Here is a 21,317-nt window from a genome sequence, read left to right as displayed (position 1 = left end):
CCAAGTAAAGATAGAGTAGAAGGAAAATTTTACACTCCCTATCGCCCCCAAAGTTGGAAGTACATGATTTTTGAAACAAAGTCCTGCAGTGTAAGATCATCTTGCTGAAAACACCACTTTGTTTTCCGTTGCGGCTTTGGGCTGCTCTATCCCAACCGGTCCTTGAGCATCAGCAGTAGGGGTCAGCACCACGCCCCTCCCTCCTGCAGATCCCTAGAGACAGGTGCCCGAGGAGGTTGCCATTACTGCGACTCCCAAACTTGCCAGAGGACCCATGCCACGTCGCTTCCCTTCCCTGGGCTTCGGTCCATCAGTCGGTGAAATGAAGACAGTAATACCGCACAGCGCGTTCCCAGAACGTGCTCCAGGGCGCTCTGGGCTGGTCCTTTTGTTGGAGTGCGGCCACGGGAGTTCGCTCCCGGTTTGCAGAAAGAATTTAGCCCATGGAGAGGTTTTCACCATTCGGTTTCTCTTCCCGTAAGGTCTAGTCTTTTACCTTTGTCTTCCGACCATCAGGAATCTGGCTGGAGGGCGCCAATGAAGCCCGGATATCGAGGTTTGACCCGCGAACTCGATCGCCCGCTCACAGACACCGACATAGCGGTCCCTCCCGCCCTTCCTGTCTGTGCTCCGGGACCCAGTTAGGCTCCCTCAGGCCAGCCCACTTGGAGAAGGAAATGGCAACCCACTCCAGTGTTCTTGCCTGGAGAATCCCAGGGACGGGGGAGCCTGGTGGGCTGCCATCTATGGGGTCCCACAGAGTCGAACACGACTGAAGCGACTTAGCAGCAGCAGCAGCAGCAGCAGCAGCAGCAGCAGCAGCAGCAGCAGCAGCAGCAGCAGCAGCAGCAGCAGCAGCAGCAGCAGCAGCAGCAGCAGCAGCAGCACAGCCTACTGCTCTCAGAGCCCTTCGGGGCTCACGGTCCCCTTTCCTTCCGCTTCCGGGATAGACCCCGCCCTCCAGGAAGCCCATCGAAAGGAGGGCGGAGCCTACGTTCGCTACGTGGTGGCGGGCGCGTCGGCCGGCGCGTGGCGGTGACGGAAGCGCCGGTGGCTAATAGGCAGCCGCGTTGGCTGGCGCTCCCGCCCCGGTCCTGCCCCGCCCCCGCCCGGCGTCCGGCCGTCGGACAGGCGGGAAGGGGCGGCCGCTCGGGAAGGATGGCGGCGGCGGCGGCGGTGGGAGTGGGCGCGGGCGCCGGGGGTTCGGGAGCCGCCGGAGGCGGCGGCGGGGGGGCGCGCGAGGGCGCGCGGGTGGCAGCGCTGTGCCTGCTGTGGTACGCGCTGAGCGCGGGCGGCAATGTGGTCAACAAGGTGATCCTGAGCGCCTTCCCATTCCCCGTGACCGTGTCGCTGTGCCACATCCTGGCGCTGTGCGCGGGGCTCCCGCCTCTGCTCCGGGCCTGGCGCGTGCCCCCGGCGCCGCCCGTCTCGGGCCCTGGGCCGGGTCCGCATCAGTCGTCCGGCCCGCTGCTACCGCCGCGCTTCTACCCGCGCTACGTGTTGCCGCTCGCCTTCGGCAAGTACTTCGCATCAGTGTCCGCGCACGTCAGCATATGGAAGGTGCCCGTGTCCTACGCGCACACCGGTGGGTGCCCAGGCTGGCCTAGGGGGCGGCGGCTGGCGCACGCCACCTGGGGCTTTGACGCTTGGGTCGGAGTGCGCCGGCTGGGGTGCCCTCGACGGTCTGGAATGTCGGGCTGAGAACTCCGTTTCAGTCCAGAAGGCGCTGGAGGCCGCCAAAGCTTTTAGCAAGAGAGGGACACGCACAGGGGTCTCCGGGAGGGAAGGGACTGAGAAGAAAGCTGGGAAGTGAGCAGGGCGGATCAGAAGTGTTGGGTTCGGGGAAGGCCCACAGATAGAGAAGAGCTGAAGTGGCTTGAGGGGCAGCCAAGCCTTCTCACCCCTCCCCCCTAGTGGGGTTGGGACAGGTCCCAGAGTGGGTTCTGGGACTAGCGCAGCTCCCTGAATACCCCTACCCTCTCTTTGCAGTCAAGGCCACCATGCCCATCTGGGTGGTCCTCCTGTCCCGGATCATCATGAAGGAGAAACAGAGCACCAAGGTAACCTAGGCGGGCTCTGGGCCGGTGGGGGCCCCAGAGGCTTCCCAGCTGTTGCTGAGCTGGTGACGTGGTCCAGGTTCCTGGTCTGCAGGCTGCCTGGCTTCCTGTCAAATAAGGAAGTCATCTTCTAGACCTCTTTTGCTGCTAACGTTCTGGAATCAGCCCCCGGGGCAGTAGCAAGTGGGGTGTGTGTTCCTGAGTTGTTTCTGATGTGTGGCCTCAGGATGCTGCTGCCCATCTCAGATCCAGCCTTCCTCCCTGTTTGGATTCCCATCCTGGGGTTGCTGGTAGGCAACTTGGATAACTTGGTCCCATCTTGACCAGACCACCCCCTCCAGTGGAATGAGGGTTGGAACATCTGACTCCTTGCTGGAACGGAACTCTGACAGAGTTTTACATCTTTGTAAGAGATAGTGGTCAGGCTCAGGATTTCTGGGGTCAGAAGTGAGAAGCTAGTCAGAGGAATCTGATTTTGGCAAAGCCCAGCAAAGTCTTCGAAATAAAAACAGCCAGGAATTGTGAATGTCTGGAAATGGAAGTGATGGCAGCCCGCAGAGCCCAGGGCTGCATGGGGAAGATGCTCTGGGCACAATCCAGGGTCTGTTCGAGATGCCAAGCCAGGGTATTTCCTGGCTTGGAGTGAGAGAAGCTGTGGCTTCAGCCAGAGACAGCCTTGCCCTGTGTCCTTAAGTGGAAGTGGGATTCCTGTTGTCCCAGCTGGAATCCATTTCATGCTGGACAGAGCGCCTCTTCTCTATGTGGTTGGTTTCTGGCATCCTGTATTTTATGTAACTTAGAACGGCAGTGCCCTGGATCAGCTTATAGAAATGGGGCCACCCCTGGCTGGTGTCTGCTTTCGGTCAGTCTTGTCCCCTGCCAGATCTGGTGTGCCCTGCAACCCACCCCCAAGGTGCTGTCAGATGTGCCTGGTCTCCCCAGGTCGGAGTTGGCCAGGAGGTGTGTGTCTTGCCTCTCTCAGTATCACACTGTGTTTATCAGGTTTCCTGTGGTAAGGGTCATTGTACCCAGCTTGGGCAGGGAGCCAGAACCTTTCACAGGGAGGAGAGACAGGGGAATGGCTTAGGCAGGAGACTAATGATGATGACGACAGATTAAGTTGTGGCCCCACCCTTTCCAGGTAAGGCTGGTGATCATTTCATCTCGGGGAAAGCAATGAGCCTTCAAAAGGAAGAGCCTGAGGACCAGCCAGTAGTGAGGGGCAGGGATTCTGGACTTCAGAGCTCTCTTACCCTGTGTATGTGGGGATGGGGGTGGAGCTTCACCACCCCCTCCCAAATCTCTGAAGTATTTTTTTGTTTGTTTTTAATCTCTTTGTTTGTTTTGGCCATTCTGTGCCGAATGTGGGATCTTAGTTCCCTGAACAGAGATCAAACCTCGGCCCCCTGCATTGGGAGCAGAGTCTCAATCAGGGAAGTCCCCAGAGTGCTTTATGAGTATCGTTTGTAGGGGAAGGATGAGCCAGGAGTAAGGAAAGCCAAATGTTGGGGACGGACCCTGTTTCTCTGGAAGTTGGGAGCCTATTTAGCTGTGAGAGTTCCAGGGACTTTCCAGGCCCGGAAATGCTTGACCCTTCTGGAAGACCCCGGTCACAGCACTCACTACTCGTTCTTGGAGCCAGCAGTTGTTGGGTGCCCGCTAAGTGCCAGGTACCAGCATAGAGCAGTGAACAAAGAGCTGCCCTAAAGGAGTGCAGGGATGCAGACGATGTAAAGGGTGCTTCTAGTGGGTGGAGGGCGCTGTTCCCAAAACACACAGCTGGGCAACCTGACCCTGTCTAGGGGGCACTGGGTCAGGGAAAGTTCTTGGCCTTTGTGAACTGTGACCCCTGAAGGGAACGGAGATCTCCAGCTGAAGAAGGTGTAGGGGGAGTGTCCTCACTAGGGATAACTGCATGTTGGAAGAGTGCAAAATAAAAGGGACCCAGGAAGCCCATCAGAGGCTTACAGTTTCAGATCCTGGTGTTGGTGGCGGCAGCTGGGTAGATCCTGTTAGGACCAGCCCTGGCTTGTGGCTCTTAATGTAATGGGGGTGTTGGCATGGCTGGGGCGCCCACAGTGACACGGCCCTGCCCTCGGGTACTCTGAGAACCATCTGCCTCTGCCTGACTCCCCAGAGTGTTACTGTCCCAGCTAACACCGGCATGCAGAGTGGCAGGTGGTGCCCCTCTGGGGAGGAGAGAGCAGTCGGGCCCCCCCAGGCGTCAGCGCTGGGCGGCCCAGCTCCACCCGGCCTGGCGGCCACTGCTGCGTCCTCTCACAGGTGTACCTGTCCCTCATCCCCATCATCAGCGGCGTCCTGCTGGCCACCGTCACCGAGCTGTCCTTCGACATGTGGGGGCTGGTCAGCGCCCTTGCGGCCACGCTGTGCTTCTCGCTTCAGAACATTTTCTCCAAAAAGGTACTGGGACACCGTCCAGGGTGCACCTGCTGTTTCTGGGGTGGGTGGGTGGCGTCTAAGAAAGCAGCCAGGTAACGATTTCTTCAGTGTTGGGACAAAAACATCCTGTCGCCTTTCTGCTGCTTTTCTATTGTTTTGTTTTATAAATAGCTTTATTATTATCATATAGGAAGCTGACTTACATTCAATGTGAAAAAATAGAGAAAAGCGCAGTGAAAAGAAATCAGAAATTTTATTGAGCACCTACTGTGTGACAGGCGCTGTAGTAGGTGCTGGGGCCCAAGACTCAACAGAGACCTGCCCCCTGGCTCAGGGTTTCCTCTTTCTTGAGGAAAGCCGCAGTGCTGTTCCCTACTGTTAATGCTAGGGGGTTTTCCTGCATGGTTTTTAGAGTTGCAATATTACACATACTTTTTAAGTTTTGCTTTGTTCATTTATTATTTTAACATTGCATTTTCCCATATCATTAAAAATTATTGCTCCTAACTCATAATAATCACATTCTTTGCAGGTACCATAATTAACACAGTTGGTTTCCGTACTGCACATGCAGATTATTTCCAACTAATCCCTACAAATAATACAATTTATGAACATCTTTGTGCAAAACATTTTTCTATTTCTCGGGTTATTTCCTTTTGATGAGTTTACCATTCTTGGGTCAGCGGGTATGAGATATTTACAGCTTTTGATATACTTTTCCTGCTTGTTTTCTGGAACTATATACCAGTTTAGACACGAACCAGCACCATTTCAGAGTGCCTGTTTCACTGTAGCTTTACCAGCAATTGAGTGTTGCTGGGTTTTGTTTTTTCTTCTCTCGGTCCTTTGCATATGAAACACGGCGCTTGTTGTGGTCATGGGCAGTGTGCCTCGTCATGGGCTGTGTGTCTCGTCATGGGCCGTGTGCCTCATCATGGGCCGTGTGCCTCATCATGGGCCGTGTGCCTCACCATGGGCTGTGTGTCTCGTCATGGGCAGTGTGCCTCACCATGGGCCGTGTGTCTCGTCATGGGCGCACTTGCAGGTTTGGCAGTCAAGGTCAGATACCAGGGATAATGTGCAGCCACCATGTTTCGGGCCTGGGTAAGCGGAGCCCCTCTTGCCACTTATAGTTACAACCAGCCTTTAAAGAGGTTTTCTCTCTTCAGGTATTAAGAGATTCAAGGATCCACCATCTCCGGCTGCTGAACATCTTGGGCTGCCATGCCGTCTTTTTTATGATCCCCACGTGGGTCCTGGTAGATCTCTCGGCTTTCCTGGTCAGCAGCGACCTGGTGAGTTGGCCTGTGCCAAGAACATGCCCTTTTCTTAGCTGGTTCCGAAGTAGGTACTTTGTCAGGGAATTATGCCTCTGTGTTGACTGGGGCATCGGGCCTCTGACCGCCAGCCCTTTTAGCTCTCAGCTCTTTGATGATTCAACATTGAGTGCAGTCAAGGAAGTCGGCTTCTTATGCGTTTTCTTCTCAGTCGTGCTAGATCCCAGCTGCTGATAACTGCTGCATTTGTGCCAGTGCATTCAAGGAAGAAAAAATGCCAGCACAGGCAACTTTCCCACCCTGACGGTCTGGTTCAGGTCTCACTTGGCCTTTTAGAAACTCTGCTTGCACTGCTCAAGTCCTTTCTTGGTGTCATCTCTGTCTGTACTGCCATTGACTCCAGATGTACCCACAGCTCTCTGAGCTGAGCCCAGGAGAGAGCATCTTCCCACCCACGGCCTACAGGACCAGCCTCCAGAGAAGGTACTGGAAACCAATGCAAGCAGTAGTGATAAGGAGGTGGGCATGGTTCTTCCTGGTCTGAGCTGGATGGAGTCAATGTAGGGCTTAATGAGGTCTGACTGGATTCTTCTGTTAAAGATCAGTGTATCAATTCTTATTTTTAAAATTTATTTTACTTTTTGCTTCGCTGGGTCTTCATTGCTGCTTGGGCTTTCTCTAGTTGGAGCAGGTGGGGACTGCTCGTGATTGCAGTGCCCAGACTGCTCACTGCAGTGGCTTCTCTTGCTGCAGAGCACAAGTTCTAGGTGCGTGGGCTCAGCAGTTGCCGCTCACGGGCTTAGTTGCTCCACAGCATATGGAATTTTCCTGGACCAGGGATCAAACCTGTGTTCCCTGCATTGGCAGGCAGATTCTTAACCACTGGACCACCAGGGAAGTCCCTGCACTACCCCATCTTACTATATGAGAGACCTGAGCATCCTCCGATCTGGGGGCTTCTGAAACCAATCCCCCACAGGTACTGAGGGCCAAGTGTGTTCATTCCTCCACCCTCCTTATACAAATAGTGACTTTTTAGATATTTTAGATATTTAGAAAAGGGAGAAAAGGTTTTCACTCAATAACGCATCGTGGGGATCGTTCCATACTGGCCTGTCAGGTCCTCCTTCCTCTGGTTGCTGCTTCGCACTGCCTGTCGGTCTGGCGTCAGCACTGCTACGCTGCTCTGACGCACTGGTGTCTCTGTGCACACTCACAAACAGGCATGTGTAGATTGTGTTCTGCTCTCTCCTTGCTCTCTTTGCTTTGCTTTCTCTTGCATTTAGGACATTTTTTTATTTTCTTTTAGTAATAAACTTACTTCCATTGCCATTGGTGATCTCTTTTTCTCGTCAGGTCATTTTTTTTTTAAATTTTTGACTGGGCTGGGTCTTCGTCACTAGATGCAGGCCTTCTCTGGGTGCAGTGAGCAGAGACTGCTCTACTTGTGGTGTGCAGGCTTCTCCTGCAGTGGCTTCTCTCGCTGCGGGGCGTGGCTCGAGGGTGTGCAGGCTTTAGTAGTTGCCAACTCACAGGCCCTGGCATGCATACTCCACAGTCGTCCATATGGACTTGGCTGCCCCACGGCACGTGGGCTCTGAACCAGGGACTGAACCTGTGTCCCTTGCATTGGCAGGTGGATTCTTAACCATCGGCCCATCAGGGAAGCCCTGAAGCCGTATATTGTTTGCCTTGATGGGACCCTTGTGCGTTTTAACAGCAGCCCTAGCAGCGCACAGTATTCCACACTGCTGCCCCCAAAAGTGGGGTTCCTAGTGGGGCTCCCCCGCCCTCCCGTGTCTTCCCGCAGCAGCCAGGTGAGTTAGGTGTGTCCTGGTGCTGTGCTCCACAGTGGAAGGGAGAAAGCTCAGGTTGGAGACACATCATCTGGGCCTGCTACTCACCATGTTTCCAAGAATCAAAGGCTACAGCAGACAGTTCCCAGACATATCCAGACCTGCTGCCAACAGCTCAACTGTAGCCAGGTATGGATTTCCAGACTCTGAAGCAGGTGGCCCGCTTTTAAAGCTTGGACAGGATGGGTGAAGCCAGTACTTGAGAACTGAAAAGTAAATGGGGACAGGCAGGCTGATGGAGAAACCAGATTACAAAGCACCACTGAGCCAGCTGTGGGTTTGCTTTCTTCTGCCTCCTGTGTCTTCAGCCTGGACTTAAAGCATCTGGAAACACAGAAGTGGGCACTGGGGGAGGAAGAGAGTGAAAAGCCCTCTTTACTGGCTTGCTGAGGGGAAAGGAGGTTCGTGGTGCTCTGAGAGCACGGGGGGAATCCTCTGTTTCTGTTTCCCTTGTCCTCTCACGTCCCAGGCCCCCAGCAGTCCCGTTTGGTGGTGGCAGCAAGGTCCCATAGGCCCCTGAGATGCTCAGGTGGGAACCTCCCTCTGCAATCGCAGGACAGGATTAGCCCCTGTTGCACTTTTTTTCTTTTCTTCATCCTCCCACTGCTTGGCCCCGAATGGAGGTAGAGTTGTAGGAAGGAATCAGAGTGGGGTTATTAAGTCCAGCTTTCTAAGTGGATAATTGAAAGAGGGAGACCTCAGAAACCAGAAAATACCAAGGAGACATGGAAAGAAGGAACCTGGGGGAAATGATCTCATAAAACACCATAAAAGAGACTTCCCTGGTGTTCCAGTGCTTAAGACTCTGCACTTCCACTGCAGGGGACATGGGTTCAATCCCTGGTTACGGAACTAAATCCTGCATGCCATGCAGTGCAACCAAAAAAAAAAAAACACAAAAAAGGCAGAGCCAAAATGGAAAAGCAAGCAGAAATCTGAAATTCAGTTAAAGTTGGAAAGACAAAGTTACCATTTTAAAAATAAAACAACAAAATTCTGAGCTGCACATGTGAGGATCTGATCCTAACAGCACACAAAGACAGAACAGTCTACTGCCCAGGCCCGTGGCTGACCGCTGCGTGGGGTCACTGTGTGCTGCTGTGTGCCGCTGAAAGGCTTGAAAACAGAGCTGGTGCTGGAACCACAGCCCACTGGAGGCTGGTTAGGCTTGTAGCCTGAACCTAGCTGAGTCTGCTAAAGCCAAGTATCAACATTATCCATGGGACCTACAGTCGTATGGAGGAGGCAATGGCACCCCACTCCAGTACTCTTGCCTGGAAAATCCCATGGACGGAGGAGCCTGGAAGGCTGCAGTCCATGGGGTCGCTAAAAGTCGGACACGACTGAGCGACTTCACTTTCACTTTTCACTTTCATGCACTGGAGAAGAAAATGGCAACCCACTCCAGTGTTCTTGCCTGGAGAATCCCAGGGACGGAGGAGCCTGGTGGACTGCCGTCTATGGGGTCACACAGAGTCGGACACGACTGAAGTGACTTAGCAGCACAGTCGTATAATATTCTAAACGTCCAGGATATAATCCAGAATTACTGGGAATACAAAGAAACAGAAAAATTTCAAGTCTTATGAGAAAAGACAATCAACAGATGCCAGTACTGGGATGACCCAGATATTGAAATTATTGGACAAAGCCTTTAAAGCAATTATTTATAATCATGCTCCAAGAATGTTCTTGACACAAATGGGAAGAATAGAAGACAGAACCAAGTGGAAATTTCAGGATGGAAGAAACAACTTAAACTCACTGGATGGTATTGGATGAACTCAGTAGCAGAATAGAGATGACAGAGGGAGGTCCGTAACTTGAAGATAAGTCAGCTGAAGGTGTCTACTTTGAGCCACAGAAAGAAAATGATTCAAAGACAAAAAAAGCTTGAAAACAGAAAAAGGATGCATTATTTATAGGAGAACAGAAATTTGGACAATTGTGGGTTTCTCATCAGAAACCATGAAGTAGGATAACATTCGGAAAGTACTAAAACTAAAGAACTGTTAACACGTAATTCTATATCCAGCAAATATAGAATTTCCAAAATCACTGGGTCTATAGATCAGGAATAAAGAATTGAACACCACTGTCAACCAACTGGAAATCTCATTGACATTTATAGAATATGTTACCCAGCAGCAGCAGAATAGACATCTTTTCAAGTGTATATGTGGAAATTCACCAAAATAGATCATATTGTATGTCAAAAAAACCTTAAGAGAACAATAAAATTAAAAGTAAATAACAAAGAAGTAACAGGAAAATTTCCAAACACTTGGAAACTAAACAGCACATTTCTAAATAATCCATGGACCAAAGAGGAAGTCTCAAGGGAAAAGAAAAAAAATTTTAACTGAAGCAAAACTGACCCTTCCAAAAAAGAGAGAGGGATAAGACAATACAAATAATCAGGAATGAAAAAGGGAGCAGTACTGCAAAACTCACAGAACTTAAAACCATAAAAATACTACTGACAACTCTACACACATAAAATCAATGACAGCTGAAATAGACCAGTTCCTCATAAACCACACAGTATCAGAATGTACCCACTCCAGATGAAGAAGATAACCTGAATCTTATAACTATTAAAGAAATTGAATTCATAGTTTAAAGCCTCCTAGAAAGAAGTCATCAGGCCCAGATGGTTTTATGGGTAATTTCTACCAAACATTTAAGGAAAAATAAACACCAGTTCTGCACAATCTCCTCTGGAAAACAAGTGGAAAAGACTTTTGGTTCATATTAACAAACCATAAAAAGGACAGATATCCCTTGTGAGAATAGAGACAAAAGTCCTTAATAAAATATTCAGTTCAGTTCAGTCGCTCAGTCGTGTCGGACTCTTTGCCACCCCCTGAATCGCAGCACGCCAGGCCTCCCTGTCCATCACCAACTCCCGGAGTTCACTGAGACTCACTTCCATCAAGTCAGTGATGCCATCCAGCCATCTCATCCGCTGTCGTCCCCTTCTCCTCCTGCCCCCAATCCCTCCCAGCATCAGTCTTTTCCAGTGAGTCAACTCTTCGCATGAGGTGGCCAAAGTACTAGAGTTTCAGCTTTAGCATCATTCCTTCCAAAGAAATCCCAGGGCTGATCTCCTTCAGAATGGACTGGTTGGATCTCCTTGCAGTCCAAGGGACTCTCAAGAGTCTTCTCCAACACCACAGTTCAAAAGCATCAATTCTTCGGCGCTCAGCCTTCTTCACAGTCCAACTCTCACATCCATACATGACCACAGGAAAAACCATAGCCTTGACTAGACGGACCTTTGTTGGCAAAGTAATGTCTCTGCTTTTGAATATGCTGTCTAGGTTGGACATAACTTTCCTTCCAAGGAGTAAGCGTCTTTTAAATTTCATGGCTGCAGTCACCATCTGTAGTGATTTTGGAGCCCCAAAAATAAAGTCTGACACTGTTTCCACTGTTTCCCCATCTATTTGCCATGAAGTGATGGGACCGGATGCCATGATCTTCGTTTTCTGAATGTTAAGCTTTAAGCCAACTTTTTCACTCTCCACTTTGACTTTCATCAAGAGGCTTTTTAGTTCCTCTTCACTTTCTGCCATAAGGGTGGTGTCATCTACGTATCTGAGGTGATTGATATTTCTCCCGGCAATCTTGATTCCAGCTTGTGTTTCTTCCAGTCCAGCGTTTCTCATGATGTACTCTGCATAGAAGTTAAATAAGCAGGGTGACAATATACAGCCTTGACGTACTCCTTTTCCTATTTGGAACCAGTCTGTTGTTCCATGTCCAGTTCTGACTTGCTTCCTGACCTGCATACAGATTTCTCAAGAGGCAGGTCAGGTGCTCTGGTATTCCCATCTCTTTCAGAATTTCCCACAGTTTATTGTGATAAAATATTAGAATCAAATAAATAATAAAATATTAGAATAAATCAAATGCAGGGATATGTTAAGAAACATACTACACTATGAAAAAGTGAGATTTAAATCAAGAAAGCAAGGCTAATTCAATACTTTGAAATCAATCAATGTAATCTACTGTAATAGCCTAATAAAAAACACATAGTCATACCAACTCATGCAGATAAGGCATTTGACAAAATGCAACATCCAGTCATGAGTTTTAAAAAGTCAACACACTAGAAATAGAGGAAACTACCTCAACTTGACCAAAGGCATACATAGCTAACATAATGATGAGAAATTGAAAGTTTTTTCCCCTAAATTCAGGAATAAGGTAAAGATGTTCACTCTCAATAGGCCCATTCCCCATGATACTTAACATCGTAGCCAGAACAATAAACAAGGTAAAGAAATAGATTTGAAAGGAAGAAATAAAATTCTTTCTACTCAACAAAATCTTATACTTCTTACATTCAGCTATAAATCATTACTTAAATTTTAACTTCTGCTGGGCAAAGGCATTAATGAAAAAAAGTTGAGAAACTATCTCCCTATGTGTATATATTTGGAGATAGATACTTATAGATATTAAAATTTGTTTAATAAAAGCTGATTGGAAATTTTACATTGACTGGCAAGAGAACTGAAATAGCTAAATAAGTTTGAGAAAGAAGAACAGAGTTGGAGGAATCACATAATTTTAAGACTTAGTATAAAGCTATGGATATTGGTGGAAAAAGACGTCCATCAGTGAGCAGATAGACAGCATGAAAGTATACTCACAGATACGGGTGACTGATTTTTTGCAAAGGTTCAAAGGCAACTCCATGGAGAAAGGATGGTTTCTTTAACAAATGGTGTGGGAGCGAATGAACATCCATATGCAAGATCTGAGCCTTGACTTCAGCCTCACACATTATACAAAATTTAACTCATAAGGTATTCTAGGCCTAAATATAAGAGCAAAAATGGTAACCTTTAGAAGAAAACAGAGGAAACATCTTCATGACTTGGAAATAGTTTGTAGACATTACACCAAAAGCACAGTCCATTAAAAAAAAAAAATTGCTAAATGGGGGCTTCATCAAAGTTAAAGGCTTTTGCTTCCCAAAATACTACTAAAGAAAGACAGGCTACAGACTGGGAAAAAAATACTTGCCACTGAGATACTGACAGAGGACTTGTGTTCAGGATATATAAAGAACTCTTAAAACTCAACAGTAGTTTAAAAATAGGCCCAAGACTTGAATTTCACCACTGAGATTGTGCAGATGTGAAATATGTTCAACATCATTAGTCATTAGGGAAAAGCCAGTTAAAACCATGAGGAGATTCCGCTCTGTATCTGATTGAATAGCTCCAGTGAAAAGTACTGACAGTACCGTGTCTGTCAAGGATGGGGCACAGCTGGCATTTTCCTGTTGTTGGAGCAACTGCAAAATGGCGCAGCCACTCTGGAAAACATTTGGGAGTTTCTTCTGAAGTTAAACATACACTGACCACATGTCCCAGCAGTCTCACTCCTGGGTGTCTAGAGAAATGGAACTCAGGTTCACATAGAAGCCTGTGCACAAATGTTTAGCAACTCTGTTTATGATCACAGAGTATTGGAAACAACCCAGATGTCCTTCAACAGGTGAATGGAGAAAGAAACTTCGATGCGTTTGTACAGCAGAATATTTCTCAGCAAGAACAAAGGTACCAACTGTCATCCCTTACAAGTTGGGTGGATGTCACAGGCATTATGCTGAATCAAAGAAACCTGTTTGAGAAGGTTCCATGCTGCATCTTTCCAGTTAGAGGACTGTTTCCAAAAGACAAACCTATCGTGGAGAACACCTCAGTGGTTGCCTGGGTGGGGGAGGGAGGGTGCACAGAGAAGCCCTGGAGAGTGCCATGGGGTGATGGAGCTGTTCTGAACTCTGACTGTGGTATTGGCTACACAAATCAATATATGTGTGTTAATACACATGGAGCTATCCACCAGAAGGAAGAAACACTCAACTTTTTTGTATGTCAGTTCTTTTAAAACGCTGGATTGGCTGGGTTGCTTTGCAAGCAGGCTGCCTTGTAAAAATAGCTTGTAAGTCCCTGTGGGTCACCTCAGGGAAGAATTCCTGGGGGAACAGGCCAGCTCACCCTGAAGGTAATTCTGAGCAGGTCCCTACTTGGATCTCCCTCACTTTTAAGAGGACTATGTGATCCTTCCCTATCAGAAGGTGCTGGAGATATAATCAGGCCACTGCCCGAGGATTGCTGCAGCTCTCTTCCTGGCAAGGCCACTAGACCCCACTGTCTGAGAGATCCAGCTGTGTCCTGTGTGAGAGGTCAGAGCAGTCTGGGAATTGGCCTGAGATCAGCCCAGGCTCTTTGAAGAGTTTGTGGTCCTAATGTTTGCTAGTTGGTGTTTCTTCTGTTGTTCAGCCAGTCAGTTTTGTCCAGTTCTTTGTGACTCTATGGACTGCAGCACACCAGGCTTCCCTGTCCTTCACCATCTCCTGGAGTTTGCTCAAACTTACGTCCATTGAGTTGGTGATGCCATCCAACCATCTCATCCTCTGTTGCCCTGTTCTCCTTCTGCCTTCCGTCTTTCCCAGCATCAGAGTGTTTTCTGATGAATTGAGTCTTCACATCAGGTGACCAAAGTATTGGAGCTTCAGCTTCAACTTCAGTCCTTCTAATGAATATTCAGGATTGATTTCCTTTAGGATGGACTGGTTTGATTTCCTTGCTGTCCATGGGACTCTCAAGAGTCTTCTCCAGCACCACAGTTTGAAAGCATCAGTTCCTCAGTGCTCAGCTTGCTTTGTGGTCCAATTCTTACATTGATACATGACCACTGGAAAAAACAGAGCTCTGACTAGATGGGCCTTTGTTGGCAAAGCAATGTCTCTGCTTTTACTGTGCTGTGTAGGTTTGTCATAGCTTTTCTTCCAAGGAGCAAATGTCTTTTAACTTCATGGCTCTGGTCACCATCTGCAGTGATTTTGGAGCCCCAAGAAAATAAAGTCTGTTACTATTTCCATTTTTTCCCCATCTATTTGCCATGAAGTGATGGGGCTGGGTGTTGTGATCTTAGTTTTTACTTCTAGGCCCCCTTTATTATGGTGGCTTCATTCTGGCGAGAGTCGGATGGTAAAATTTTGTTTGTTAAGATTTTCACTTCCTTTTTTAAAAATTTTATTTGATTTTTGACTGTGCTGGGTCTTTGTTGCTGCATGCAGACTTTCTCTAGTTGTGGCATGCCGAGCTCCTTGCCATGATGGGTGCTCTGCAGCATGTGGAATCTTCCTGGACCAGAGATTGAACTCGTGTCCCCTGCACGTGCATTCTTAACCACTGGACAACCAGGGAAGTCAGCAACTAAAGTTTTGATGATAACATCATTTTCTGTTCGTTTGGCTTGGGATTGTTTTAGAGCACTTTCAAAACCATGATTGCATTTGGTCCTCACAGCAGCAGTGTTGTACAGACTCATCAGGATCAATCTTCCCCATTGCAGAGATGAAGCCAGAGAGGTTGGGCAGCTTGCCTGGGGACTCCCAGTGATGGGGCAGACTAGAGCCTTGGGCTCTCTGCCTTGTGGGGGAACTTCTTCACACACCCAGAGGCTGCCACCCCAGGACTTCCCCATTTGCTACAATGCAAAATGTCTCCATGGTTTGAATGTCTGTGTCCCCTAAAATTCATATGTTGAAACCTAAACCTTACAACATGATGGTGTTTGGAGACAGGGCTTTTTGGACGTGATTAGGACATGAGGGTGGGGCCCATCATGAATGGGATTCGTGCCCTTCTAAGAGACCCCAGAGCTTCCCTGGTGGCTCAGCATCAAGAATCCACCCACCAGTGAAGGAAATGGGAGTTTGACCCCTGATCTAGGAAGATCATATGCCATGGAGCAACTAAGACCGTGCACCACAGCTATTGAGCCTGTACTCTAGGGCTCACAAGCCCTGGAGCCTGCACGCCACGACAAGAGAAGCCACCACAGAGAAACGCACATACTGGAACTAGAAAGTAGCCCTTTCTCCCTGCAAATAGAGGAAAGCCCACGCAGCAGTGCAGACCTGGCACAGCCAATACATATACAGATAAAATTATTTTTAAAAAGAGAGAAACCCCAAAGAGTTCCCTTGCCAATTCTGCCCTGTGAGGACCCAGTGAGACCCACTGAACCAGGAGGGCGCTCACCAGATATGGAGTCTGCCAGCGCCTTTATCTTGGACTTCAACCCACAGAACTGTGAGAAATCAACATTTTTTGGTAACCCCTTTGGCCTGTGGTACTTTGTCACAGCAGCTCAAACAGGTGATGTCCAGTATGTAGACCCTGCTCTGCTAACCCAGAGCCCCAACCCTCCCTGCCCAGGGACAGGGGAAAGCTCTGGTTCATGTCCTCTGCACCCCTTAAATACCTGATGTCCCCCCCGAACCTCCACTTCCTTGGCAGGGACGGGTGGTGATTATTATTATTGTTGTGCCGTGCAGAGCGTCGTGAAGGACGGAGGTTGTACGTATAAGCACCTGGTATCACAGCATGGCCTGCCCGGGCCTGTTCCCTCACCGGGAGTGTGGCCCCCGAGAAACCACTATGTGTCACCCCCCAGGGCGGGCGTGCTGTTCTGACCTCAGTGCTGCTCTCGCTCCCCCGTCTCTGCAGACCTATGTGTCCCAGTGGCCTTGGACGCTCCTGCTCCTGGCCGTCAGCGGCTTCTGTAACTTTGCCCAGAACGTCATCGCCTTCAGCATCCTCAACCTCATCAGCCCTCTGAGCTACTCAGTTGCCAACGCCACCAAGCGGATCATGGTCATCACAGTGTCCCTGATCATGCTGCGGAACCCCGTCACCAGCACCAATGTCCTGGGCATGCTGACGGCCATCCTCGGAGTCTTTCTGTACAACAAGGTGAGTCTGGGCTGGGGGAGGGTGTCCCCTTGACACCCAAGAAGGCACCAAGCATTGGTGGAGAGGATGGAGCCTCACCAGGAACTGAGAGGCAGGGGTTCCAGCTCCCAGCTTTGCCACTGCCTGGTTTACGGTCTTGGCTCCGCTCCCTCCACCCTGGGCTTCCGTTTTCCCTCACGGATGCCCCAGGCTCACGCCTCACTCTGTTTTGGCTCAGTTCTACCGCAGCTCTGTTGGGAATTTCACTCCTTCCTTGCGAAGGTTCTGTGTATTCCCGTGAAGCTGCGGGATGGCTGACAGGGAGGGCTGCTCCATTAACCGTTCAGTGAGCGTGCCCCAGCTCCACTTGGGGTGACACTTGTGTCACCTTGAAGGCCTCTTGGCCATGAATCTCGAGCCCCCGCTGTGTCCTCTGCGTCCCAGGCATGAAGCTGATGGCGTCACTGCTTTTTTGACCTTGCAGACCAAGTATGACGCGAACCAGCAAGCCCGGAAGCACCTCCTCCCCGTCACGACAGGGGACCTGAGCAGTAAGGAGCACCACCGGAGCCCCCTGGAGAAGCCCCACAACGGCACGCTCTTTCCCCCGCACAGTGACTACCAGTACGGCCGCAACAACATCTTGACAGATCACTTCCAGTACGGCCGGCCGAGCTACCCAAACTCATATACTTTGAACCGATATGACGTGTAGAGCCTAGCGAGCTGGGCAGGACGTTCTGCCAGTCCTCCCCTCCATCCCCGCCCCCAGCAGCATCAGAAACTCCTGACCACCAGTGAATGTACAACCCAGCCACGGGGGGATGGTGCGGAACCAGCAGAAGACCCTGGGGTCCCTGGCCCCCAGCCCGCCCAGGGGCAGCAGGAAGCAGACCCTGCCGTGGGGACCACCCCTGAGCTCCGGTGTTTCACGCCCTTTCTTCCTGGAGCCTTGTCTTCTGAGGGCGGCGTCACTCTGGAAACCTTGTCTAGGTTTTTACCTTTCTGTGTAGACTTATTTCCCCAAGTCTGGTCTTCAGAGTTCTTTTTCTGCTTTCCAGCCAGGACCCTCTCTGGAAAGGACACAGACCTCAGAGCGGGCGAAGTGTGCTTTGCAGGGAGGGTGGCAAGGAAAGGACCCTAGGGTGGTGCTTTGTGACTGGCCACTTTCTCAGGCAGGCACAGGACTGAAGCAGGTGTGGAGCAGAGGAGTGCAAGGGTTACGAAAACCTCTCCAGCCACAAAGGTAGACTCAGCTTTGGGTCAGCCCCATGACGGTTTGCAATTCTGGCCAACGTCCCTCAGTGCAGAGCAATTGCAATTAGCACTGAATCCTTACAGCCTAATTCTCTGACCCGCAAGTCAGAGATGGTGTGCCGACCGAAAGGGAAGGGCGGCTGCTGACTCCTGACTCTCTTCCTTTGCTGGAGTGGAACGACCCTCCTCTCGGAGCAGCGAGAAGGATCGTTCGAAATCATGTTCAGCGTTTCAAGCTCAACCACAATACTCAATTTGTTCTCATGAGCCTTCAACACTCTGTGCTTAACAGGGTATGTTATGAGATGTTGGTTTTATGAGGATCTTGCATTTTTCTAGGGCATATTTTGTAGTTGTCTGTGTTTTTCGCCTCGGTCCCCCACCCCTCACCCCCCTCTTAGGGGATGCAGGATGCATGCAGATTGGCTTATGGTTGGAAACCCCTTTGGTTTTTAAACGTTTAAAAACAAGAAAGGTTGCTGGCGATGCCTGTCTCAGCACATGTCTGCATTTAGTAGGAAGGAATGAAGTGTTCTGAAGCGCTTTTCTAGTGACCACAACCTCTGAAAGTGAGATTAATCAAGGTCATCTCCATACTTTTGTGTCACAGAGCTTGGCGCTCTGATTCTGTTAGCTGCTCTAGTGATGTTTCCGTCAGGATATGAATCATGTCCCAGGGAAGGGGCAAGCACCAGGCTAGGATTTGGTTTGCCAAATCGGTCTTTGGTCAAGAAGTTTGCGTTTTAGCAGAATCACATCACCAGGAAGATTATGTGAGCTCCGAGGGTAACCCGTGTGCTGAGGTCCAGGTTGGGACACTGGCATAAGAGATTGTGGCCTCAGAGAGGACCCTCCCTTGACTGCTGGCTGCCTTCTTCCTTCTGCCCTGCACCTAGCCTCTTCAACAGGCACTTGGCTTGATCAGCAGATGGGACCTCGGGTCACCTTTTACCTTCTGGCATGTGAGATGGTTCTCTGCTCCGAGAGGAAGTGCCAACCATGGCTTATGCTCGACTCCTGTTTGTTTTTGATGATGGGAACTTTGTACCTAGAGGTTACATTTTGTCACTCCTGGATGGGCCGCTCCTGGAGAGGTCATGAGGTCGCCTTCTGGCTTGTTTAGTACCACTGGCCTCAGGAGAACCCATTTGGCGTTGGCTTGCTTTTTCCTTACTTTGGCCTCAAGTTCTGAGACTACGTTGTGCGAAACAGGAAGGGGCCGTCCTCAAGGATGTTTTCGTGAACTTGCCGAGTGCCTTCACCAGAGGCAGGAATTGGACCTGCAGTTGGTCCACAATAAATGGAGATAGTTTTGCATGGCAAAGAGATTACAGTAATTGTCTTTATGATAGGAACTGATTCCTTGAACATAAAATTGAACTCCAAAATGAATTATGCTTCTCTGCAGGTTTAATGAAATTTCTGAGGTTGCTGGAATTTGTGTATTTGTTTTTCTAAAGCAAGATCTGCTGGTGAGGGGAGATACCTGACTGGTTTCTTTACGGTTTATAAATGAATAAACAAATATTTAGTTCTGTACATAAATCTACAGTGAGTACATACACTGGAATGAGACAATCATATTCGATCAGATCAGAAGACAAAGACATACTTTTGAGACTTGAAAGTTCAGAGTGGACGTTGACCTCCTGAAGGTTGGTTTTCCAGCCACTTGCTGCCCTGGCTCAGCCCCCACTACTCCTCATCTCACATCCACATTTGCAGTTGGGTTGCTTCACCCTCCTCCCTGCTGGGGTTTGTAACAGCAAATTTAGTTCACCCATCCACGGTGTGGTCTGCAAAACTAATTCAAACCCAACCCCTTCATTTTACAGAAGGGGAAACTGAGGCTCAGAGGGCATTTTTAAATAGTGTTTGTTCACTATCTTGAGACTCAGTGTAGAATTTTTAAGCACCTTATTTTAAGTCATTCATTATTTGGAAAAATCAAACCCCTATTACAAAGGAGAGAAGTCAAACAGGTTCAAATGAAGAAGCACCTGGAATTTCTGAACTCTGCTGTGTATGTAGCACGCATCGCACAGCAGGTCCTGTGTTATCACTGGGACATAACCAGACCTGGATCCCTTAAGGTCTAACAGCCTTAAGGCAGAGAACATTATTGAAGAATCTGAAAATCGTGAACTCTTTATGTCACCGTGTTTTCAGGACTTTTCATGCTATAGACTGTTCTGCAGGAATGATACTGTGTATATTCTTGGATGGCATTTACCAAAAATAAATGATGGTCTCCAGGGAATTAAGATTGGTCCCAGTTTGTCGGTGAAGGGCCCCTTCTGAGTCAGTCTGTCATCAGCGTGTCCAGCCACAAAATGTGTAAGAGGCAGAAAGAACACACCAACTTGGTTCCCACATCCAGGTATATTGCAACCTTTTTATTTTTTCTGAGCCCAAATTTAGATGTGTGATTTATGGATTTGTGAGACAGTAGGATAAAAGTAGAAATCACAGCATCACAGTTAATGACGTGTCTTTATTGAACAGAGTAACATGGAAAATCCAAGAATGTTGCAACAGCTATGCTTATCCAGCATCTGTGTGAAGGAATAATAGTGAGTACCTGATACATGTGGGCTTTTTATACACACTCCACAAACAGTTACCCTTTGCCTTGCTACAGATGAAAATGGGGCCCAGACGGGTTAAGTAATTTGTCCAGGATCACACAGGTACTGCATTTCCCCCCATATCACTCAGAAACCACTGCCAACAGTTTCTTTTCATCGCAATGGATAGGTAAGTTTCTTCTAAAACAGTTGCCTACATCCTTCTGTTCAGTGATTTACTGAGTGCTTGCTACTAAGCTGCTAAGTCACTTCAGTCGTGTCCGACTCTGTGCGACCCCATAGATGGCAGCCCACCAGGCTCCCCCGTCCCTGGGATTCTCCAGGCAAGAACACTGGAGTGGGTTGCCATTTCCTTCTCCAATGCTTGAAAATGAAAAGTGAAAGTGAAGTCACTCAGTCGCGTCCGACCCTCAGGGACCCCATGGATTGCAGCCTTCCAGGCTCCTCCATCCATGGGATTTTCCAGGCAAGAGTACTGGAGTGGGGTGCCATTGTGCTTAGGTGGTGCCCAAAACAGGAAACAAATAAGCCTCCTGCCCTCTGAGCACTCAGCTCAATTTCTAGATGTGTGACTAAGGAGCACACAGGTGCTGTGTTAGAGGTGGGGGAGAAAATGCTAAAGTGCAGGGTTATTTGAGGGGCACGTGGGGATGTGCTGACATACATTTTCAATTCATAGAATATTTTATCCACACATTTTTTGATACACATGTCTCATTTAACTATCAGAACCCAAAAGACAGATATTAGCCCCATTCTACAGAGGGAGATGGCAACAGAAAGTCAGGCTTGGCCCACTGAACAGGGCTGGAACCCAAGTGTCAGACTCCAGGCCCAGGGCCCTCTGCCCTGCAAAACAGCCTCAGTAAGTGAGCAGTTCTGTTTTTTGTCACCTTTGCCTCACACAGTCAAAGGTACATCCTTTCATTTCGCTCGCCTGGGCCCCCTGTGACAGGAAGGCCCTGGAGGAGCCCTGATGGCCAGGTGACCAAGCAGCTTGGCAGCTGTCTGCTGCAGTTCCACGCGTAGTGCCACCGTCTTGTGAGTCAGGCAGAGCCAGGTTCAAGGATGGCCTCCTTGCTCGGACCCCAGAGCTGGAACCCCTCTTCAG

The 21,317-nt window shown here is 49.2% G+C and overlaps 1 protein-coding gene across 1 annotated transcript; it reads left to right on the top strand.

Annotated features, from left to right (window-relative positions):
* The first annotated feature begins 1,043 nt into the window (after positions 1 to 1,043).
* SLC35E1 (solute carrier family 35 member E1) lies at positions 1,044 to 20,092 on the top strand. Its single transcript, XM_005901473.3, has 6 exons — positions 1,044 to 1,585; positions 1,990 to 2,060; positions 4,341 to 4,478; positions 5,630 to 5,755; positions 16,137 to 16,382; positions 16,846 to 20,092. The coding sequence occupies exons 1-6, from the start codon at positions 1,159 to 1,161 to the stop codon at positions 17,074 to 17,076; spliced, it is 1,239 nt and encodes a 412-aa protein (XP_005901535.2). The 5' UTR covers positions 1,044 to 1,158; the 3' UTR covers positions 17,077 to 20,092.
* The last annotated feature ends 1,225 nt before the right edge of the window (positions 20,093 to 21,317 follow it).

The sequence above is a fragment of the Bos mutus genome, chromosome 7 (assembly GCF_027580195.1).
Source record: "Bos mutus isolate GX-2022 chromosome 7, NWIPB_WYAK_1.1, whole genome shotgun sequence".
Taxonomy (NCBI): Eukaryota; Metazoa; Chordata; class Mammalia; order Artiodactyla; family Bovidae; genus Bos; species Bos mutus.
This window is presented reverse-complemented; position numbering and strand designations above follow the sequence as displayed.

Coding starts and splice junctions, on each gene's coding strand:
- SLC35E1 (XM_005901473.3), top strand. CDS start 1,159: ATGGCGGCGGCGGCGGCGGTGGGAGTGGGCGCGGGCGCCGGGGGTTCG. Junction 2,061..4,340: donor AGGAGAAACAGAGCACCAAG/GTAACCTAGGCG, acceptor GTCCTCTCACAG/GTGTACCTGTCCCTCATCCC. Junction 5,756..16,136: donor TCCTGGTCAGCAGCGACCTG/GTGAGTTGGCCT, acceptor CCGTCTCTGCAG/ACCTATGTGTCCCAGTGGCC.